At 38.8% G+C, this 24,009-nt stretch overlaps 1 protein-coding gene across 1 annotated transcript in view; it reads left to right on the top strand.

Moving 5' to 3' along the window:
• MTRF1 (mitochondrial translation release factor 1) overlaps positions 1 to 12,960 on the top strand; it is a 33,147-nt gene extending 20,187 nt beyond the window's left edge. The window contains exons 7-10 of the mRNA XM_069068644.1: positions 5,077 to 5,194; positions 7,230 to 7,366; positions 8,963 to 9,061; positions 12,800 to 12,960. Coding sequence (XP_068924745.1) covers positions 5,077 to 5,194; positions 7,230 to 7,366; positions 8,963 to 9,061; positions 12,800 to 12,913 — 468 coding nt within the window. The 3' untranslated portion in view covers positions 12,914 to 12,960. The remainder of the gene's footprint in view (positions 1 to 5,076; positions 5,195 to 7,229; positions 7,367 to 8,962; positions 9,062 to 12,799) is intronic.
• The last annotated feature ends 11,049 nt before the right edge of the window (positions 12,961 to 24,009 follow it).

Raw genomic sequence — 24,009 nt, 5'->3', positions numbered from 1 at the left:
CAGGGGTTTTCTCAGCTGCCAGAAGTATTAGATGGGTGCCCTCTCTGAGGTCTCCACACGCTCTGGCAAGCTGTACACACACCCCAGGACCTCCACCCTAGACTGCAATCCAGATCCAAGCAGGTTAAAGCAAGAGTGATTACTCCTCAGACTGGTGCTTGGTACCCCTACACTCTGCAGGCCAGGACCTGGCTGTACTGGCCTCTCAGCGGCTGCTCACCCTGGGGGCAAAAGCCACGCACTCCCACTTACTGGGTCCCAAATTTCAGACTGCACTGACCTCTCACTTTGTCCTTCGCATCTATGTGTTGATAATTCTGGAGACAGCCATAGCTGCTGCTGATCTGGAGTCCCTCAGGCCAGCGGCTGGTCAGGCCTGCCCTGGGGCTAAAGCCTCAGCATGGGGCTGGGCTTGGCTCCCAGAGCATTGTGCTGGCTGATTCCTGCCGGCCTGCTGGGCTGTCCTCTATGGGAGGTTAGCTTCTCTGTGTCATTTTGTGGGTTCTGCCACTCCAAAGTTTGTTTAGAGTCCCCTTTTAACATGAATTGGGGAAGGTGGAAACCGGAGCCCAGAGGAGGTCCTGCTTCTACTCCGCCATCTTGACTCCAACTGCCCAAAGACTGCTTTTTTATAATAGACCTTTGATTATTTTAAGACAATGACTAGGTCTTCTTTAAATTTTCTCTACTCTAGGTTAAACATAATCAATTCTTCTTTGTATGACATGGTTCTTAGACTTCATGATATTTTAGCTGCCCTCCTATAGCAACTCATTAATTTCTCAGTCAAAAAAGAGACATGATACTCACAATGTTATAACCAATGCAAATAAAATAGACCTGTTCTCTACCTTGTTTTGGTGATTATATTTCTATTAATGTTGCTTTAAACTAAATTATATTAAGTCTTTTGTCAACAGATTTGGGGTTACTTCCATATCAGGAAGATTGGGCCTAGAGCCTAGTTCCATCCACCTTTTTTAGGATAATAGAATTTTTTTTTAAATTTGTAAGTACTCATTATTTCTCCCTTAAACTGTATCTCCCCAATTGAACAATTTTTTAAAAAGAGAAAATCCTTAAGAAATATGCATAATTCAGCAAAACAAAGTCCCACATCAGCTATATCTAAAGATGTTTCATTCTTTATTTTAAAGCCCTGGCAAGAGATGGATAGTTTATCATTGCATTCATCAGAGCTTTAATGTTTTTTTTATATTATGTTGCCATCATAGAACCTGCTCTCCCTAGCTCTATTCACGTCACTGCATCAGTTTACAGAGGTCTTCCTAGTTTCCTCTGAAACTGTCCATTTTGTAATTTCTTATGGCACAATAATACTCCTTTACATTCACATACCATAATTTGTGTGGCCATTCCCCAAGTGGGCACCCCTTAGTTTCCAATTTGGATCTACTATGAAAAGAACTGTTATAAATATTTTTGTATATGTATGTCCTTTTCTTCTTTCTTTGCTCTCTTTGGGGTATAGGAGTAGTGGCAGAGCTTTTTATTAAGGATATGCAGATTACTTTTTATGACATAATTCCAAATTGCTTTCCAGGGAAAAAAGTATTGATTTTATGAAGGAAAAGTTCCACCAATGGTGTATGATTATGTCAGTTTTCCCTTAGCTCCTTCAATATTTTCCTTTCTTTGTCAATCTGTTGGGTGTGAGGTGGAACCTTTAAGTTGATTTAATTTGCATTTCTCTAATTCTAGTCTAGAGGCTTTTTTTAGAGGAAGCTGGGTGGTACAGTAGATGAAGTGCTAAGTCTGGAGTCAGGAAGACCCTGAGTTTAAATATTCAAATTCAGATACTCACTAGCTGTGTTGCTCTGTGCAAGTTACTTAACCTCTGCCTGCCTCAATTTCCTCAACTATAAAATGGGGATAATAATAGTGTGTACCTGCCAGAGTTGTTGTGAGGAACAAATGAGATAATATTTATAGAGCTTAGCACATATTAGGCACGTAATAAATGCTTGTTCCCTTGTGTCCTCCTCTCCTTTTACATCACAGTTATTACCAAATATGTCTTCCTGCTCCACTCATCAAACACTCCTTGTATACAATATTCCATACCCATAGTCTCCCACCTTTCCACTGGGCAAGGTCTATTTCATCAGCTGTTTTTCAAGATCAAGATTAATCAGTGCATTAATCACTCAGTTTACTAGCCCATCATTTTAAAGTTTCCCTTCCTTTCTCCTTTAGCAACCCATTTCTCCTTGTTGGCTAGATTCAGGTATAACAGCCATTCCTTTTCTCTCTTTCTCTAACTTTTCAAGAAGGAAAGTATCATTAAGTAAGGCAAGTCAAGATTTTATCTATCCACAAATCTCATCTCTTTAATACGAATTTCCTGTTACCTAATTTTGCTCTATGCTCAGTCTGAAAAAACATTCTCCTTTATATAGAAAGCAAGTAAAATAAAATTTATATAGTTCTGCCTTTTCTCTCTGGTATTCCATCCAGCCTGAACAATGATTCTATCCCTTCTGTGACTTACACACTTGTCTATATGCAAGTGTATGTTGCTGTCTGTCCTTGAAGAGGACCATGACATCAGGGAGGTAATGCCATGACATGCAAGTGAACTGGATTTAAGTGAGGGAGGGCTGTGCAAAGTCACCAGCCACACTTTCTCCTCTAGAGCCATCTAGGTCCAGTGGCCAGATATAGATCAGGACAACTGGAGATGGCCCAGGTGAAGGACGTTGATCTTTTCAAGCTAAGGTCTTTAACAGGTCTCAGTTTGACTGAGGCAGTACTCATTCAGTGATTAAGGCTTAATAAAAATGAAGCAAATAATGACCTTTAAAAAAAATAGAAGTGTATGATTATAGAAACACAATGACCTAGTTAATCTAATGGAAGGAAGGATACTTGACCTCATAAGTATCACTGAGACTTGGTGGACGGAATTTATTACTATAATTTGGCTCTGGAAGCTTATATACATATATATGTGTGTGTGTGTATATGTATAAAATTTTATATACATATATAAAATACATGTATACATATATAAAATACATGTGTACATACATATATAAAATACATGTATACATGCATATGTAATGCATGTATATATGTGTGTGTATATGTATTATATATACTTTATCCAAAAGATATAGAATAGATACAAGAGATGGGTTAGTAGCATGATATATTACGACTATCCCTTCCTTAGAAGACATCTTAGAACCTGAGAGAAGAAGCATGGAAAACATTTGGGTGAAGGTTAACAGAGGTAGCAACAAAAACACTGTCATCGCAGGGGTGTACTATAGACTGGCTGACAGAAGGAGAGAATGTAATGAGATTATAAATTTGAACTGGAAACACAATATTGTAGTGATGGAGAAATTCGACTACAGGCATCTGTTGGTGTTCTCTCTGCCAAAAAACAGAGGAACTAAGAAATTTGTGACTTACCTTTATGATAAATTCATCTTTCAAAAAATGGAAGAAGTTGGGGCGGCGAGGTGGCGCAGTGAGTAAAGCACCAGCCCTGGAGTCAGGAGGACCTGAGTTCAAATCCAGCCTCAGACACTTAACACTTAACTAGCCATGTGACCTTGGGCAAGTCACTTAACCCCAATTGCCCTGCTTTCCCCCCTCCAAAAAAGATGGAAGAAGTGACATGAAAACTGCCACACTAGGCTTAATCCTGACTAACAAAAAGATACCCATTATTGATTTAAGAATGATATTATGGGGGCACATGAGCATTCCCTCATAGAGTTATTGATTAAGAAAGAGAGGGAGCTGGGCGTAGTCTTGTGTTCCCAAGATATTAGCAGAGCCAATTCCAAAGGGCTCCTAGAAAAACTAAGTGGAGGCCAGTGGTATAATATTTTTCAGGGGAAGTTGGCTGAAAAAGCATAGAAAACCATCCAATTATTAAATTCCAAAGACAGGCAGAAATAATTTCTCTGCAGATAAAAACAGGGAACTGGTTGAAAAGACAGGTTTGCATATATAGGGAACTTGTTGACAAATTCATATTGTGAAAAGATGTGTAGAGAGTATGGAAGGAAAGGTAGGTAAAAACGTTGAATGCAACAGGAGCATCAAAAGCAGATTGCAGACTGTTCATCTGTGGAAGCCGTTATCTGCCCATCTTATGACATTCTTGTCCATCTCCTCTGCCATTCTTGCCCATCCCCTCCTGTAAACCCACCATAGGAGTCTCCCCAGTATCCTGGGGGCTGCCTTCTTATTCTCTTGGCATTGCATAGATACTAATTAATCCTGTTGACACTCCATTGGTTATTCCTTACTCTTGTTGTCCTACTTTTTTTTCTGGGATCATAGAATCATATATTTAGATCTGAAGGGGACCTGAGAGGCCAACTAATGACTCTTTCATTTTATAAGATAGCTGAGACCCAGAGAGGAGAAATAACCTTCATGTAGGCAGTAAGTAGGAGAGACAGAGTTTGAACCCAGGTCTTCTGACTCTAAATCCAGCACTATTTCCACTGTACCACATTATTTACACTGCTTCTTCTGTGTTTGTATTTGTAACGTGTTGCAAACTGCTCAGGATCACGTCACCTCTTTATTACCTTTTGGGTTTTCCTTAGCTTCAGTTCTTTGGAAGGAAGGAAAGGAGGGAGAAGAAGGAATGTAGGGGGTGGAAGAGAAGGCAGCAAGCAAGAAAGGAAAGAAGCAAGCATTTATTAAGTGCCTACTGTACATTTTAGATACTGTAATAATATCTCTACAAGAATATCGATATGCCAAAAAATACTCTGATGATGTAGCATTCTTCTCCTTTATAACTCTGTGAGTGATAGAGAAGTAAAAGCTTATAAAATATTAGATTACCTATCACTTGATAACATTCAAAATTAGCATCACTAAATAGCAAGCAATTTTGAACACAATGTTTATGGTAATGATTTTTTATGAAATTTTTCTTATCAGTCTTGGGTAGTAGTAATAAATTACATTATTGCCCAACAGATGATTTATTGAAAAGATTTCAGTGTAAAATTATTACCATTGTTATTATTAAATAGAATTTTCACTAAGGGCAACACTTATAAATGCCTTTGATCTTAGGTAGATGTTAAAGTGGAACCCAAGGATTTGCGTATAGATACATTTCGAGCCAAAGGAGCAGGAGGGCAACATGTTAATACAACAGACAGTGCTGTCCGAATTGTTCATATTCCCACAGGTAAGTGTATCTTTTTTCTTTTGGATGTTTTACTTCCTTCCCAGTTAGAATCCAGTGAACTCCCAAGGTATTTGGGCTTCTTGAAGGTCTCTCCTATTAATTGAATTCAACAAATAATTATTAACCAGCTATGGTCAAGGCATGGTACTCGACACTATCCAACTAGGAGGAATACCTTTACCAGAGAACACAGACAGGATGGATGCCAGAGACAAACAAAGGCCCTTTAATCTAGAAGGATTGACCAGGCAACTAGGAATGAAAAGGTTGGCAGCCTAAGTTGCAACTTAAAAGGCAGATGAATCTTTCTGGTAATTACTGGAGCATCTCTTGCCATGGCTGCTTGACTTGGCATCAAATGCCTCTTCTGTACCTGTCCTCTGACCCCGTCCCTAAACTTTAGACTTCCTGGTAACCATCCTAGGACTCCTTACTAAGGATTAGTGCAGGGTTCTTAACCTTTTTGTGTCATAAGACACCTTTAGAGGTCTGGTGAAACCAATGGACCCCTTTTCAGAATGATGTTTTTAAATGCAGACAATAAGGTACATAGGATTCCAAAGGAGACCAAAAGTTAGTGAAAATAAAGATCGGTGCCGGGCTCAGATACTTAACACCCACACAAAAATAAGTGGCCGTGTAACCTTGAGCAAGTTACTTAACCCCAATTGCTTTAAAAAAAAATAGAAGAGAAGAAAAAAATCAGCAAATAAAATCTTTGGTGCATAATTACTGTTTCAAGGTTTGAATGGTCATGATCAGAGAAAATGTCTCAAATAAAATCAGCACATTTTTAAAAATCTGAAGCTATATGCAGTGTTCCACAGCTGTGGACCTCCCACCTCTGCAGGGAGGTTGAGGAGGTATATTTCTCTTCTTTGGAGCCATTCTTGTTCCTTGTAATTTTCCAACATTCCCTTTGATTGTCTTGTGATGGTGATTTTTCCATGTCCATTGTTGTAGCCATTGTGTGTGTTGTTATCTTGACTCTGCTTACTTCACTCTGCATTAGTTTATGGAGATCTCTATAGTCATCACAATCATCATTTCTTACAGTATAGTAATTACTCCCACACATTCATGTGCCTCAGTTCACTTAGGCATTACCCAGGTGATGGGTATCTACTTTGCTTTCCATTCTTTGCTAGAAGGTTTTTATTGCATTGGTAGGAGAGACCATAAGATATGAGAGAGTCCCTGGTGTTCAATCAGTGTGGGGAAAGCATCCAACAAGTGGAACACTGAATGTGAAAATGTAGGTATAAGTGTCTTCCCGTTCCTGCATGGAGATTCTGTGATTTGACTCTTGCTTGTCTCTTTCTGTTTCCATTGAGCAGCTGAGTGATTTTTATCTACATGTTGATTCCAACCATATGTCTTTTTTTCCCCTTTTCTTTTTTTTTAAATTTTTTTAGAGTCTTAGAGATTTGTTCACATTGGCCCCAGAAGACAGAACTAAGAGAAATGGCTAGAAGCTGGCAAAGGGACAGATTTCAGTCCTGTAGAAGGAAACACTTTCTAACAATAGGAGCTATCTGAAAGTAGGGTAGGCTCTCTGAGGAGGTAACAGGTTCCCTGTCACTGGAGGTCTTTTCATTGAAGTTGGATGCTCATTTGTGAGGCATTCTGTAGAAAGGATTTCTGGCTTTGGAGGTTTCTAGAAGTTGGAAAGGATCCCAGAGGTAAGAGGATTTAGAGCTGGAAAGGCTCCTTAGAGATCATCTAATCTAATTACTTCATTTTATATATGAGGAATTCTGTGCCCATAAAGGTAAACTGACTTGCCCCAGAGTTGCTCAGGTAAAATAAAATGGAGCCAGGACTGGAAATCAGGTCCTTTAATTTGAATTATACTTTCCATTCCAGAATTTTCTAGTCCGGTACCTACCAAAACTTTGTACATAATTACATGTACATCGTATCTGTGATGACTAACTTTGATAGACTGGGCTTCCCTCAGCAATGCAAGTAATAGAGCATGCTTAATATGAGTTCATGTGACCATTGTTCACTTCCAGGGTCTCTGATTTTTCAGGACTAGTAGTTGAATGCCAGCAAGAACGGTCACAGATCCAAAATAAAGATACAGCTTTGCGTGTGTTAAGAGCTAAACTCTACCAGCAGACTGTTGAGAGAGAACAAAGTAAAAGGCAGAGTGTTCGAAAACTACAGGTAAGATATAGGTAATGCATTTCTTCCTACTGCATAAAAATTAAGCACTTTGGGGTGGCTAGGTGATGCAGTGAATAGAGCACCGGCCCAGGAGTCAGGAGGACCTGAGTTCAAATTCGGGCTCAGACACTTGACACACTTACTATGTGACCCTGGGCAAGTCACCTAGCCCCAATTGCCTTGCCTTCCCCCCAAGATTAAATATTTTATCAAACGTAATACTTTTCCCATATTAAATGTTAATGTCATGCTCTGTTAACAGGAAATTGTCCATTTGTAAATAGGCTAAATGGATAATAATAATAATTATCATATATTATACTACATAAATGTTTTATATGTGGTACATTGTATTTTACAACAATAATATATAATAATAATAACAATAATAAAGGCTAATAAAAATAAAATAATAAAGTAAAATTGTCCATTTATAAATAGGCCAAATAGTATAATTATTATTATTGTATATTACATAAATATTATATAATATATGGCATATTGTATAATATACAAATCATATGTAATAATAACAGCTAGCATTTCTGTGTGGGCAGCTAGGTGGCACAATGGATACAATATCAGGCCTGAAGTCAAGAGGACCTGAGTTCTGGCCTCAGATACTTACTAGTTGTGTGACCCTGGGCAAGTCACTTAACCTTGTTTGCCTCAAGTTTTCTCATCTGTAAAATGAGCTGGAAAAGGAAATGCAAACCACTTCAGGATTTCTGCCAAGGAAACCCCAAAGGGGGTCACACAGAGTTGGACATTACTGAAATGTCTGAACAAAAACAAACCCCTCAATTTTGCCTAGGATTGAAAGCTCTGCTTTTATCCAAAGGAGATAAAGTGTGCTTCTTTGCTAAATACTTGTTTTCATCTAGACTGTGTTGCCTTTTTCTGACCTAGGTTATTCCTTAGCTATCCAGAGTTATACCTATATTTCTGCTAGTTAGTTTCATTATTGGGCAGATCTTCAACCCAATGCACCTCTCACAGTAGCAGAAGTAAGCTGGCTACTTTCTCAAACTGATTTTTCCCTTCTTAAGATGAAGCTTTTACGACCAGAGGATGAATTTTTTTCTGGCACAATGACTTAAAGATTTTTGAAGCTGTAGAGGGGTTGATGATTAGTAGAGAGGAGTGCCCCTGCTGATGAAATCATATGTTTCTTGAAGTATTTACATGGAAATTTCTGCAAATATTTTTGCAAAATTAATTGAAATTATTTTCTAATTTTTAAAAAGTTGCTGCCTATTCCTTGTTTTGTCACGTAGGGGGGAAAGGTTGTTTGTAGAGCTAGGTTTTAATTCCAGTTCTGTCACAACTTTGCTATGTGTGTATGACCTTGGGTAAATGATTTACCCTCACTAAGACTCAATTTCTTCATGTGTAAAATTAATAGGTTGAATTAGGTGATTTCTAAGGTCCATTCAAGATTTAAGATTTGGGGTTTTAATGTACCTGTTTGAGAGTAATTTAAACTCTTTGAAATTGAAAATCAATTACAAGGACTAGCCAAGTTGCAGCATATGTAGGTGAAAATGCTGTAAAACAATATAATTGAGACATTGATTACTGCTTGTTGTTACACAGGTAGGAACAAGAGCACAGTCAGAAAGAATTCGAACATATAACTTCACCCAGGACAGAGTCACTGACCATAGAATCTCTTATGAAGCTCGCGATATTAAGGTATTGCCTCTGACCTTGCTTTATCTATTCTTCATTTCCAATTAAGAAACAAATAATTTCATTTGGCTGTATTCTAAATGTTAACAAACAATCTGGAGTCAATATGCTAGTTTGTATTTGTCAGTCCCCCAAAATTTGTAAATGCTTTCCTTAGCCGAAGAATAATCCTACCATTCGGACTTAGAAGCCTTTCTTTGGAGATGTCAGGAGTCTCAGTCAAAACTTACATAGATGCCTTTTTTTTGGTCTGAGACTGGGTCTCCCATCTCACCCAGATTACAAGTGCAGTGACCATTCACTGGCCTCCTCAATGCTGATTAGTTAGGAAGTTTTGACCTGCCCCCTTTTTCTGACCTGGCCCAGTTCACCTCTTCTTAGACATCTAGGTGGTCCTCTGTTCCCTATGGGTCACTCTGTTAGTTCTGGACACCTGACCTCACGGGATTCACTAGATAGCCTCTGGCGGCAGCAGTAGGAATTACAAATGTGCACCACCATATCTGGCTAGGTGCCTCATTTTAAAGTATCAGTGCTTGTTTAAAAAATCTGTTTGTTGACATTGTATGTTGGTATGTAGTCAGGTCATCTTTGTTTATACTTCTTTCCTGTCCAATATGAGAATGGAAGCGTGTGTGAATCTTTACTCAGATGCTGTACTAATGCTGAACAGTACAGGTCTTAAAAGATTCTAACAGTATAATTAGAACTCAAGGCTAAAGAGATCTCCTCTAGAAAGCATCCTAGATACTCAGATAAAAATTGTGATGCATAGATAGTTTTCTTTGTCTGCTGAGTGGACTAATAAAGTGACTCTTGAAAGAGGGGACAGCAAAGAGATCATAAAAGTGGGAAAAGGTTCCATTTGTACAAAAATATTTATAGCAGCTCATTTTGTGGTGGCAAAGAATTGCAATCAAGGGGATGCCCATCAACTGGGGAATGGCTAAACAAGCTGTAGTATATGAATGTAATGGAATACTATCATACTATAAGAAATGAGGAGCAGATGAACTTCATAACAACCTGGAGAGACATATATAAACTGATGCCAAGTGAGGAGAGCAGAGCCAGGAGAACTTTGTACACAATTACATATACATCATATCTGTGACAACTAACTTTGATAGACTGGGCTCCCCTCAGCAATGCAAGGGGAGAAGACAATTTCAGAAGACCCATGATGGAAAGGGATGTCCACATCCAGAGAAAGAACCACAGAGTCTGAATGCAGACTGAAGCAAACTACTTGCTCTCTCTCTTCTGTGTTTTGTGTGGTTCCTTCTTTCTCATTCACTCCATTGGTTATCATTCTTCTTTATAGCTTGACTAATATTTAATGTGAAGGTATCTGTAGAACTTATATCTGATTGCTGGCCACCATGGTGGGGGGGGGGTAAGGGGGGAGAAGAAGGGGGAGAAAATTTGGAGCTCAGAAGATTGTGGAACTGAATGTTGTAAACTATAAGTAAATAAATTAAAATTAAAAAAAAGAAAGACAGAAAGAGGGGGGCAGATGAATAGCACCCTAGCATACGCAGGATGGCTTCTAGCACAGGTTCTTTGATCTGCTTTTCCAAAGGAAAGCATCTCAGAAAGGGTTAACAATCTTACTTTAATCAAACATATATATGTATCATTCACTTAGTTTGGGGAAAAAGTTAGCACACTGGACTACAGAAATTATAAGCAGACAACAAATATAGACAGAGAAAATAACACATTTCAACAGACCAACAGACAGGGCTTCTAGCTGTCTGACCATTACGTACATACATAGTTAGTTACCAGAGAGAGAAGCACCAACATCTGGGTTTTCAAAACTGGGGGCTCAAGGGCTACCCAGAGTCACATCAGGCCAAATCACACAACTTTTCCCATAAGTGAGCCCCAAAGGAAAACCTCACCTCAGAGTATATATACCCTTCTTTAGGGTGAGAGGATATCATAACCTTTATGACCCACTGCCTAATTACAAAGTAACAAAAGTTTGGGCATTCCTGAAAAACAAGCCTCCCCCCAATCCAGCCCCTCCTGTTGGGTTCCACTTGAGGCCCATTAGGGGGCAGGAAAGATCTTCAAATTCCCTAGGCCTATTAGGGAGCAGGGAAGGTATTCAGATTCCCTTACAATTACAATAGGCTAACAAGGATACATTCTTTCCTTGTAACAATTTAACTATCCTCTTTTTGTTTTCATAAGTACCTTTTTCACTACTCTGCTGTACCTGCCCTTACCAAAAATGATTTGTAAGAAACATATTTTTTCTTTTGTGACTTTCTCTGCTCAGGAGATATACGTGTGTGTGTGTGTGTGTGTGTGTGTGTGTGTGTGTGATCAGTGGAAATTTGAGGTACACATGGTCATCTCCTGCTGATGGTACTCTTGAGTGAAGAAACTGCAGTTTACCTGTCTGTGTGCATCCCATGATGGCCTATCTGGGCATTAGCCAATGAGATCACAGGAAATTCTTACAACAAATCTGTGACTTGTTTAAGGTCATTCATTAAATAGTAAATGCTCTTGGAATCAGAGACTTGGCCTCTGTCTTCCAACCCATTCTTAAATTCAGCGATCAGAGAAGGTTTACAAAATAATTTTGAAATCTTCTGATTGAAACAAACCATACAAATGGTTTTAAAAATCCAGTTTATAAAAAATTAAGTGTCTATTATGTACAACAGATGTGTATTCACAGAGTTGTTGGGAGAACCAAATGAAATAATGTATGTAAAGAGTATCACAAACTTGGGGCAGCTAGGTGGCGTAGTGAATACAGCACTGGCCATGGAGTCAGAAGGACCTGAGTTCAAATCTGGCTCAGACACTTAACACAAAACTAGTTGTGTGACCTTGGGCTAGTCACTTAACTCCAATTGCCCTACCTTCCCCCCTCCAAAAAGAAAAATCCAAAAAAAAAAAAAAGAGTACCACAAACCATAAGATTTTATTATTATATGCTTATGTATCTGAATTTAGATTATGGACAATGGTCTCTTAGAATACTAGTTGTAATTTACACTGGAAAAAGGTTAAATGACTAGGGATAAAAGTGGGTGTGTGGTTGAGGAGAGATTGCAAACAATGGGGAGGGAAGGGTTACTCCTTTTAGAAAAGAGGTAGAATGGACATGAATCTTGAGAAATCTGAGATAGAAGAGACATTTTTGGTAGAAGTGAGTATAAAGGTTTAAGTTTATTCAGAGGCAGAATCATAGAATGTTAAAAAGCTGGATATATGCCTAGAGCATGTCGTTCATTTTCTAGATAAGGAATCTAAGATCGAGGGAAGTTAAATTACTTGTCCAAAGTTACACAGGTGATTACAAACAGAAAGAACCCAAGTGTTCTGAGCCTTATGGCTCCCACCTTTGAGCCAGCAGCAATTGATTCCCAGCTTTTCAAGTTACATTTTATTTTATCCACTTACTAAAGACTCTGGAATCTTGATAGACTAACCAACAACAAGGAAAATTGACTGATAAATTAGACTGTCAATTTAAAATATTTAAGAACTACTTAGAATTCAGATTGGGCTTTTTTTTTTTGAAGCACTTTTGAACTAGTTTTCTTTCTGTAATTTTACAAAGTTGTAATCAACTTTATTCATAATTTCTTCTTGATTTTATGTGACAACAAAGGTAAAAAAAGAACCAAATATGATTTTTATCTTTTTCTGTTAACCAACTCTTCGTAAATAACTCTATCTTCCAGAATAATTAATATTTATTTCTTTTGTCAGGAATTTTTATGTGGTGGGAGACCTCTGGATATGCTGATCCAAAGACTTCTAGTGTCAGCAAATGAAGAAGCTCTTGTTGAAATTTTGAATAATCACATTAAATCTTCTGAATAAAGGAAGTGAAATGGGCACTTTAAAAAAAATAAAAGACTGAAACTTGGGTCACTTTGTTCAGTCCAATTTTTTTTCAGTCATGTACAATTTTTTATGACCCTATTTGAGGTTTTCTTGGCAAAGTTATTGAAGAGGATTGTCATTTCCTTTTCCAGCTTATTTTACAGATGAGGAAACTGAGGCAAACTGGGGTGAGTGACTTGCTCAAGGTCACAGAGCTAGTAAATGTTTCAGGCCACATTTGAACTCAGGAGGAATCATCTTCCTGACTCCAGACCTGGCACTCTATCTATTATGCCACCTAGCTGCCGTAGTAGGTTGCTATAGCCAAGTCCCACTGAAATGTTCAGAAAAAATAAACCTTAAAGGCCATTTTATTTCTGTCTTTTTTTTTCTTTTTGGATCCGGTTACACTTTGAAATTATTTCCTGCATTTGACACTAGAATTACTAAAAAGCTTAATCTATGTCTTTAAGTAATCATTTTAATACAATTTGACACATCTTTATTAAGCTGGTGATAAAAATGTTGAGACCAATGCTAGGAAATACAGGAGGTAAACACCAAATAATGGGCATTACCTTTATTTTACTTCTGTCTCTGAGGAGCTGGTGCCTCTTCTCCATACCAAGGCCTCCCCCTCTACCTGTACCCTTGATCCCATCACTCTCCCCCATGTCTTCTGAGAGTTTGACCTATCAATCATACAATTGAACAATGCAACAAACATTTTATTAAAAACTTATTATATGAAAATGACAAGTGCTGGAGAGAATGTGGAAAAATTGGAACACTAATGCATTGTTGGTGGAGTTGTGAACTGATTCAACCATTCTGAAGAGCAATCTGGAGCTACGCCTAAAGGGCTATAAATAATTTCATACCCTTTGACCCAGCAATACCATTTTTTTTTTTAAGCAATTGGGGTTAAGTAACTTGCTCAAGGTTACACGGCCAGTTATTTTGTATGGGTGTTAAGTATCTGAGGCCAGAACCGATCCTGGGTCTCCCGACTCCGGGGCTGGCACTCTTACTCACTGCACCACCTGGCCACCCCAACAATACCACTTCTAGCATTGTATCCCAAAGATATCATAGAAGTGGGAGGAAGACCCATATGTACAAAAATATTTATAGCAGCTCTTTTTGTGGTGGCAAAGAATTGGAAATTAAGGGGATGCCCATCAATTAGGGAATGGCTAAGTTGTGGTATATGAATGTAATGGTATACTATTGTGCTATGAGAAATGAGGAGTAGATGGACTACATATTTACCTGGAGAGGTTGATATGAACTGATGCTGAGTGAGAAGAGCAGAACCAGGAGAAATCTGTACACAATTACAGACACAGCGTATGTGTGATGACCAACTTTGATAGTCTGGATGCTTCTCAGCAATGCAGGGTTATAATACAACTCCAAAAGACTCATGATGGAGAGAGATGTCTACATTCATAGAAAGGACAGAGTTTGAATGCAGATTGAAGCAAATTACCTGCTCTCTTTCTTTTTCTTGTTTGGTTTTGCTTCCTCTTTCCCATTGTTCATTCCATCTGTTAAAATCCTTCTTTATAACCTGACTAATGTGAAACTAATTGCAGATTCTATACTTGGCTGCATGCCGCCATGGGGGGTGAGGGGAGACAGGGGGAGAAAATTTGAAACTCAAGGGATTGTAAAACTGAATCTTGTAAACTAAAAGTAAACAAATAAATTAATAAAGACAAAAACATTTAAAAAAAAAAACTTATTATGTGCAAAGCACTGTGCCTTCATTTTCATTTCTCTGATCAGCTTTTTCTCTACTGCACAGGTCTTTCCTTGTCCTTCAAAATTCCTTAATCTATCATCCTCTATCTCTTCCTCTTTTCATAGACTCCTAGAAAGAATCCAATACACTCACTACCTCTACTTCTTCCCTACCAGTTACTTCTCAGTCCTTTGCAATATGACATCCAACCCTACCACCATACTGAAATTGTTTTCTCCATATTCACCATCTCTTAACTGCTAAAACCAATGATCTTTTCTCAACCCTTCTTCATCTCTGCAGTTTTTGATATAGTTAGCTCTTCTCTCTACCCTTGGCTTCTGTGACACTGCTCTCTCCTGGTTCTTCTCATCCTACCTGTCTTAATGTTCTGTCTCTTACTGCATTATTGCCCACCTCCTCCCTCCTTATCATAGCTGTTTCTCCAAGGCTCTGGCCTAGACCCTCCTCTCTTTACTGTCTGTGTGTGTATATACATATGTATGTATATGTGTGTATGTATAAATATATGTATATATGTATATATAAAATCCCTTAAAGGTCTTTTTAAAAATTTATTTTTAAAAATATTTCCCAATTACCTGTAAAAACTTTTAACAATCATTTTTTTTTATTTTGAGTTCCAAATTCTCTTTCCTCTTCCCTCCTTCAGAAGACAAGCAGTTTGATTTCATGTGTGAGGTCATACAAAACATTCCCGTATTAGCCATGTTGCAAAAGAAAACACAAAACAATAAAGACAAATTTTTAAAAATATGCTTCAATCTACATTCAGAATTCATTAGTTCTCTCTCTGGAGGTGAATAGCATTTTTCACCACAGATTTTTTTTTTCCGGCTTTTTTTTGGAGGGCAGGGCAATTGGGGTTAAGTGACTTGCCCAAGGTCACATGGCTAGTAAGTGGTAAGTGTGTTTGAGGATTTGAACTCAGGTCCTTCTGACTCCAGGGCCCGTGCTCTATTCACTGCACCACTTAGCTGCCCCCCACCACAGATTCTTTAGAACTCTATTGGATCTTTGTTTTGATCAGAGTAGATAACTCACAGTTGATCATACTTAAAATATTGCTGTTTCTATGTACAATGTTCTCCTGGTTCTGCTCACTTCACTTTACATCAGTTTGTGTATGACTTCCAGGTTTTTCTGAAACTATCCTGCTCATCATTTTTTTTAAATTTTATTTTAGACTCAAACACCAGAACACAAATATAGAACAGAGAAAAGAAAACAAAAACATATCATAAACTTAAATACAAAGTTAGAAAGGGAAACAAAGCATAGCAGAACATAAGAGGATTCTAAATATGTAGCAATAAATTTTCATTTCAAGAAAGCCTGTATTGGGGGTGGCTAGGTGGCACAGTGAATAGAGCACTGGCCCTGGAGTCAGGAGGATCTGGGTTCGGATCTAGCCTCAGACACAACACACACACAAAAAACTAGCCATGTGACCTTGGGCAAGTCTCTCAACCCCAACTGCCCTCCAAAAAGCAAAAAATTAAAATAAAAAAAATGAAAGCCTGTATTATGAATAATACTCATTGTATTGAGAATTGTCCATCTTTGCTTCCTTGTGAGTTTTCTTTTGTTCTCTGCTGTATACTTTTTTACTTTGTTCTTTTTTTTCCCTCCCTCCGTCCCTGTAGCGGCAAGCACCCCGGCGTCCCTAGGATGGATGCTCACACAGGTTCTTAGATCTGCTTTGATAAAGGAAAGCAACTCAAAATGGGTTAACAAACTTACTTTAATCAGTCAAACATGTATCGTTTACCTAGTTCAGGGGAAAGAGGTCAGCACCCCGAACTTCAGAATATACAGACAGAATTATCAAGACAGAAACAGATCAAGTAGACAGATTTCCAAACTGTCCAACCATTACATCCATACCTAATCAACATCTGGGTTTCAACATCTGGGTTTTTCAAAGCCGGGGGGCTCTGGACAACAGCTTTCCAGAGTTTCATCCGATCAAATCACAGAACACTTTTCAAAGTGAGCCCCAAAACAAAACCTCAAATCAGGGTTTATATAGCCTTCTCCTGGCTCAGAGAATGTAACAACCTTATTGACTCACTGGCCAATCAAGAAGTATCTACTGAAAAACAAGCCTCCCAGCCCAGGCTCCAGGTGCACTTTAGCCTAGGGGCAGGGAAGATCTTTAAAATTTACATTCCCATTACACCCCCCAAGGCTACAATAAAGTTTAGATACATTTCTCTATAGGTATAAATATATACATACACATATACATATATAGACATATACTGTCCCAAACACACTCTACTCCTGATCTTTGTTTTTGTGTTTGTGCATATCTCTCGTTTCCTATCCCTCCTGCCTCCTCTACCCACTAGCTTGCCCTCCTGTTGCTTGCCTATCCCCCTCCGAGGATCCCTCCCCTATTCTCCCATTCCCATAAATCTAAATACCCTTCTACATCCCCCTTTTACCTATTCCTTTTCCCTCCCCTCTAAAATCCTTCCCTTGTCCTCTCCCCCCTCCTTTTACCCCTAATGTTTTATTTCTTCAGAATTTAGATTTTTATATTCATATATATATATATATATATATATATGTATATATATATATATATATATTGTTCCCTCTTAAGTCCATTCCCAATGAAAGTAGGTTACCAGAACTACCAGCCCTCCTCCCCCATCTAATTCCTCTGTATCGATTCTTCCTCTTGTACCTCATTTGTATAAGATAATTACTCTCTCTAGCTGTTCCTAAATGGTTTTACTTTTTAAATTCATATCATACTCAGGTTTACCCCAATCTTTCTTAAGAGCTGCCCAAATATTAATAAGAATCTCAGATATACATTTTACATATATAAAAAATAAACAGTCTGTCCTTATAAATCCCTTCTAATCAGTCTTTCATATGTACCTTATATTTCCATTGGTTCTTGTATGTCAAATCTTCTGAGTTCAGGACTTATTTATTTATTGCTTTTCAGAGGGGGACAATTGGGGTTAAGTGACTTGCCCAAGGTCACGTGGCTAGTAAGTATTAAGTGTCTGAGGCTGGATTTGAACTTAGGTCCTCCTGACTCCAGGGCCAGTGCACCACCTAGCTGTCCCAAGTTCAGGATTTTTTTTAACAAAGTCTTGAAAATCAGAGAGTTTATCAAATATCCATTTTTTTTTTCTTCAGGATAATACTTAACTTTGCAGGGTATGATATTTTTAGCTGGAGTCCCAGTTCTTTTGCTCTTCAATATGTTATATTCCAAGACCTGAGGTCCTTTAATGTCTCTGCTGCTAGGTGTTGTGTGAGTCTAATTGGGCAGCATCATATTTAAATTGTTTTAATCTTGATGCTTTTAACATTTTATCCTTGAGCTGGGGGTTTTTGAATTTGACTCTGATATTCCTATGAGTTTTCCTCATAGGATCTCTTTTAAGTGGTGATTGATAGATTTTTTTTTTTCTATTTCTACTTTCTCCCCTTGTTCTAATACTTCAGGGCAATTTTCTTTAATTATTTTCTTATTATTCTATCAAGATTCTTCTTTTGATCATAACTATCAGTTAGTCTGATTATTTTTATATTTCTCTTGATGTATTCTCCAAATCTATTGTTTTTCTTATGTTTCACTTCCTCTTGTGTGGGGTACGGAGACCCTAACCCAAATTGACTACTCAGAGACCTCTCAAAGTGAAGACAGAAAGCTTTATTAGAATCTCGCGAGAAGCGAGCAGTCCAGTCTCCAGGACAGCACTTCTCAGAGGCCGCCGTACAGAAGCTAAAGCTGGGTTAAATAAGCAAGGGTTACAAACATTAACATAATTATTACTAATGAGGCTCTTATCTTGTTGAATAATATACATAATACATGAAGTCTATTACGCAAGTGCAGTAACAACCTTAGAATACTGGACCCCTTTTCAGTCTACTTGATACATTCTTATCTGGACTTGAGGGTCTCAAGGCTACTGTCTATTCCTTGATTGGTCATATCTACCTGCTGCTGCCAGCTCCTTCCATTCTTCATTATTTTTAGTATTATCTAGGAGTTTTTGTCTGAGAACCAGGGTCTGAGCTTCTTCCCAAGGATACTGCCTATCTCCCTCTTACCAGTAGTCTTGTTCAGCAATTCTTGCAGTTCTATAGAAACTTAACTCTTTTATGGCAAGCTAGGTGAAGGGGAGGGGGTGGCGCGGGGGAGCTGACTAGAATAGGGCAACTATATAGAAAGATTTTTAAGGTTTCAAAATCACATAATTTCTAGAAAAATGGAAACTTAGGCCTAAGGCCTAAGGACCTACTTACTATAACAAACAGTCTCTGAGAAACCACATTTTTACCTTTCCCATACACTCTTCTATTTTTTCATTATTCACATTTTGTTTATTTCTCAATCTCTTCTAATTTCACTGGCTTCACTTTGCCCAATTCTAATTTTCAAGGTGTCATTTTCTTCCTTAAGATTCTGAATTTCTTTTTCCTTTCATAACCTTCTTGTTTTTCTTGGATTATTCTTTAAAAAAAAGTTTTTCCTCCATCTCTGTCATTCGATTTTTAAAGCCTTTTTAAAGATTTTCTATGAATTCTTGTTGGGCAGGTGAACATTTAATAGGGTTTTCTTTATTTCAATATCCTCCTCTGAAGATGAACGTCAGTCACCTCCATTCCCATAATAGCTTTCTATGGTTGGATTCTTTCTCCTTTACCTGTACATTTTTTGTGGTAATAGCTTAATTTTTGTAATCACCTCTAACTTTGGGGTATGGGAAATGTTGCCTTTTGCCCCAGATCTTCAGTTCTTCCCTCTAGCCTGGAACCAGTCAAATCTCCAACCTCTTGTAACTGCCTGCAGCCAGGGGCTTTCTGCCCCACTGCCTCTGCACCCACCAGCATGTGCTGGTTCCTTCTCACCTCCACTGCTTTTTGCAGCACAGCTGGGTCTGGTGTTCCTGGTCAGCAGAGGTTCATTCTCATCTTCCAGGGCTCAACTGCCCTACTCCCCTCACTATTCCCTGGGTAAAAGTTCCTGTGGCTGGGGCTAAGGCAGCCTCTCAAACCAACCAACCCAGGACTTGCTGCTTGTTAAAACGGAACCTAGCCAGGAGGTGTTTACTTTTCACCAGACCAAATCTTGTCCTGGGATTTTTCTTCAAATCTTCTCAAACTGTCCCATGAAGATCCCTGTTGTGCCCCTGTTCTTATTTATCTGCATCCACAGATGCAGCTCACCCTAAGGTGCTATTCTGACTCTTGTGGGGGAAAATCTTGGGAGCTTGGAATTTTCTGACCTACTCTGCCATCTTCCCAGAATCCTCTCCCCAACATTTCTTACAGTACAATAGTATTGCATCACAAACATAAACTATAACTTGTTCAGCTATTCTTCAATTAATGGGCATCCTTTCAATTTCCAATTCTTTGCCACCACAAAAAAGAGCTGCTATATTTTTGTATAAATAGGTCCTTTCCCCTCTGCTTTGACCTTAGAAATCTTATTAGTTTCCATGGATTCAAGTATCTGCAGACAGATGACTCCCCAATCCACAAATCTAGCCTAATTTCTTCCGTCAACTCCAGTCACTGCTTACTAGATTCTTCCTTCTGAATTTCCTATAAATACCTCAAATGCAGTAGGTCCAGAATGGAATTTGTCTTCCCCATCTAACTCTCCCCCTCCTACAAATTTTCCTATTTCTGTTGAGGACACCAATATTCTCCCATTCAAAGTCTCAGCTTTCTCATCTGTAAAATGGGGATAATGCCTTATTGTGAGGCAGATAAGTGGTATGGTAGATAAAGCACTGGTACTGGAGTCAGGAACACTGGAGTTCAAATAAATCCCTTACTAGCTGTAGCCTTGGGCAAGTCTCTTAGTCTCAGTTTCCTCAGTTGTAAAATTCGGATAATAATAGTACCTACCTCCTACTATTGTAAGGTTCAAAAGAAGTTCTATAAACACTTAGCACAATGCCTGGCACATAGTAGGTGCTGTATAAATGCTAGCCTTTATTAATTTCTACAGATTGATTTGTAAAATGTCAAAATGCTGAATATCAAATATTAAAAATAAATGATTGTTTTCCCTGCTTCCAGTCTTTTTGGTCTCCACACAACTGAGAAAATTAACTTTCTAAAGCACAGAGCTGGCCATATTTTAAAATTTTTGTCCTTGTATGCCCAGTGTATACCGTGTTTCCCCAATAATAAGACACTGTCTTATTATTTTTTTGGACAGAAAAACACCACAGGGCTTATTTTCAGGGGAGGGCTTATTTTAATGAACATTGATAGCAATTTTAATAAACAGGTAAATGTGAACAAAAAAATGTACCTTTATTCAATAAGCAAATCACTGGGGAAGAACAGGATGACACACTCACTGCTGCAGCTCTGACTGGATGTGGGGGGGGACGGTGCATATAGAGGGTACCGTAATGTTGCATGTAGAGCAGGGGACCACCTTCACTACAGTAGCAATCTTAATAGGGCTTATTTTCGGGGGAGGGCTTATTTTAGAGGAATCTTACACAGTAAGGGGAGGGCTTATTTTCGGGATAGGTCTTATTATCAGGGAAACATGGTAGTACAGTGACTTGTACAGAGAAAGCATTCAATAAATGTCTGTTTGTTGAATTAAAGTGTCACTCTCTTACTCAAAAACCTTGAGGGTAAAAAACCCAACCCCAACTCCTTAACTTGGCATTTAAGGTCTTTCATGATTTTGTTCTGAATTACCTTTTTAGTGTTCTTTCATACTACTGCCCTTCATGACTTCTACATTCCATTCAAACTGGATTAGTCACTGTTGTCCAGACTCAATGTTCCAATCTCCCCACTCTGTGTAGTCACACACTCCCCTTCACCTCCACTTCTCAGAATCCTCATCTTCCTTCCTTCCATCCTGCAGGTCCTACCACTTTCTGAACCCATCTGTTAGGTCCCCTCCTCTTTGGCCACATCCTCCCACCCATGCCTCCTGCCCCACCCCACCCCCTATCTTCCTTCCCAGTTGTTAATTCAAGCACTTTCTTTTTCAATTTTCCTCATACTGTGCTGGTGCACATTATCCCTCCCATCCTGGCACTGTATCCACACTTAACTGTGGAATTGATTCTATAGCTATGGTCACATCATTTGATCTCTTTGAGTGCTTTAAAGAAATTGTGTTCCTGTAAATTATGTTGATGATTTTTTTTATTTACCACTTCAAATATTTGCAAGGGATAGGGACTGGGCCTATGATTTCTTTCGAAGACATTCTGATAGGAACTTTCTCTGCAATTTACAATCTTAGGGTTGCCTGGAAAACTGAAAGACTATGATTAACCCAGGGTCACAGAGCCAATGTCTGCCTGAGGAGGGACTTGAAACCAGGTGTGTTGGGGATTGGAGGCCTACTCTCTAAGCACTATGCCATAATACCTCTCCTATTTATACACACACCTTTTGAAATTTCTGTCTAAAAGGATTTTTTTTTATGCTCTACTTTATTTTAGAGGAAAGTCTCTATCATGCTTAATCTTGGAAAAACTCTAAATATTAGGTTTTCAATCAACAAAGTTTTAGGCTGGCTTTTTTTCCATGCCTGTCAGATGGAGGATACTTATGTAAATTGGAGACATTAAAATAAATTTCTAAAAGTCTACACTTCATACAAACAATGCAAAACCTTCAAGATATCATGTGGAAGTAAGTTTTTATTTTTAAAACAAACTTTGAAAGTTTTTGGTAACAAAAGACGAGCAAACTATGAAACAACGTGAATGACTGATATTTTTGAATAAATTTCTAAAAAGTTAGCCAGTATGAACAGGCTATCTAAAAGATCTACTTTTAAAGGTGCATGACAGTTTGAGAAGCAATTTAGCTAAAACTAAATCATATAAAAACAGGAATTGTGATCTTTTAAAAAGCAACCATTTTTTTTTTCCTGGCATGCCAGCTATGAATGCTGGTTTCTCAGTTGACTCCAGACTCAAGGGGATTAAGGAACTAACAATCCTACTGGAAGCTGAAGCAATAATTAAGGATTGCTGATGTTTATATAATGCCTGCTATGTGCCAGGCACTGTGCTTAAGTGCTTTACAATATTATTTCAACAACCCTGGGCTATAGGGGATATTATTATCTCCATTTTATTGATGAGGGAACTGAGGCGAACAGAGGTTAAATGACTTGCCCAGGGTCACATAGCTAGTAAGGGTCTGAAACTGAATTTGAACTGTTCTTCCTGACTCTGTGGTTCCAAAAGGAGTCTATAGCTGTGAATAAATGAAAGGGGGATTGAAGGCGAGCGCGGGCTCGGGGGCATTTAAAAAAATCCTTTGAGGCTTTCATCACCTCTTTCCCATGTTAAAGACTCCCTCAACTGTCAATAAGGTTATACTAAAATGGGCATTCTTAGCCATCTCTTATCACAAATGAGTGCTGGTTTCTAAGTACTGTACATGTGCTCTCCATGGGAATTTTACTAGCTTCCCACAGTGGAGTTCAGAATTAAAAAAAAATAATAATTCTAAAAACTTTTTAATTAAACTAGGAGAAATCTTCAGGATGCAAGGAAATCATTAAAGCGCTGCTTCTGGGAGGAGGCGGGAGAAGTCACTAAAGCTGCACTGCCATTTCTAAGGTCCATTAAAGCCGCGGATCATTGCCATCCTTGGCTCCAGAGCAGGAAGAATCATTACGTGGCTTAACAGAGAGCGATTAAGATTAAAAAGAGTTACCAAGAGTCCTATGAGAATTTTGGAGTATATCCTTAGGCACTGATTTTTAAAAAATTTTGGTTGATAATCTCTATGGTTACGTCATATTCATGCCAGCCCTCCCCCTCCCCCGCCCAGGACCATCCCTTGTTTTAAAAAGAAAATGTTTTTTTGAGAAAAAAAAGTCAAGCGTCTGATAGTATATGCAATATTCTACACCTGGAGTTGCCCACCTCTGCATCAAGGGGGGGGGGGGGAACTACGCTTTAATTGACTTTAAAACCAAATTAAAGGCCCAGTGTGGCCGGCACCTTCCTTCAACACTAACGACCCCGTCGCCTCAACACAATGAAACGAAAACTCCCGACGTACCCTCCTCTCCTGACCTTTCCTTGACCCCAGCATGCCTTGCGCCTCCCAGAGGCACCTGGGAACTGTAGTCTCCCGGGGCCGCCCCCGTCACCAGGACAGCAGCTGCAGCTTTCTCAGCCCGCTGCTGCTGCCGAGAGGAAAGGAAGAGGAGGAGGAGGGGGAGGAGAGAGCGGAGCGACGCGAGCCAGACGCAGCCCGCGGAGAAGAGAAACCTGCTCTTCTGGCTAGGGCGGCTCAGCGAGGGCGCGGAGCCAGCGGCAGGACTCGAGCG

The sequence above is a fragment of the Petaurus breviceps genome, unplaced genomic scaffold (genome assembly GCF_028583685.1).
Source record: "Petaurus breviceps papuanus isolate PSGF00001 unplaced genomic scaffold, PetGlider_PUasm1.0 90769, whole genome shotgun sequence".
Classification (NCBI taxonomy): domain Eukaryota; kingdom Metazoa; phylum Chordata; class Mammalia; order Diprotodontia; family Petauridae; genus Petaurus; species Petaurus breviceps.
The sequence above is the reverse complement of the archived record's forward strand: the minus strand, read 5'-3'. Positions and strand labels throughout refer to the sequence as shown.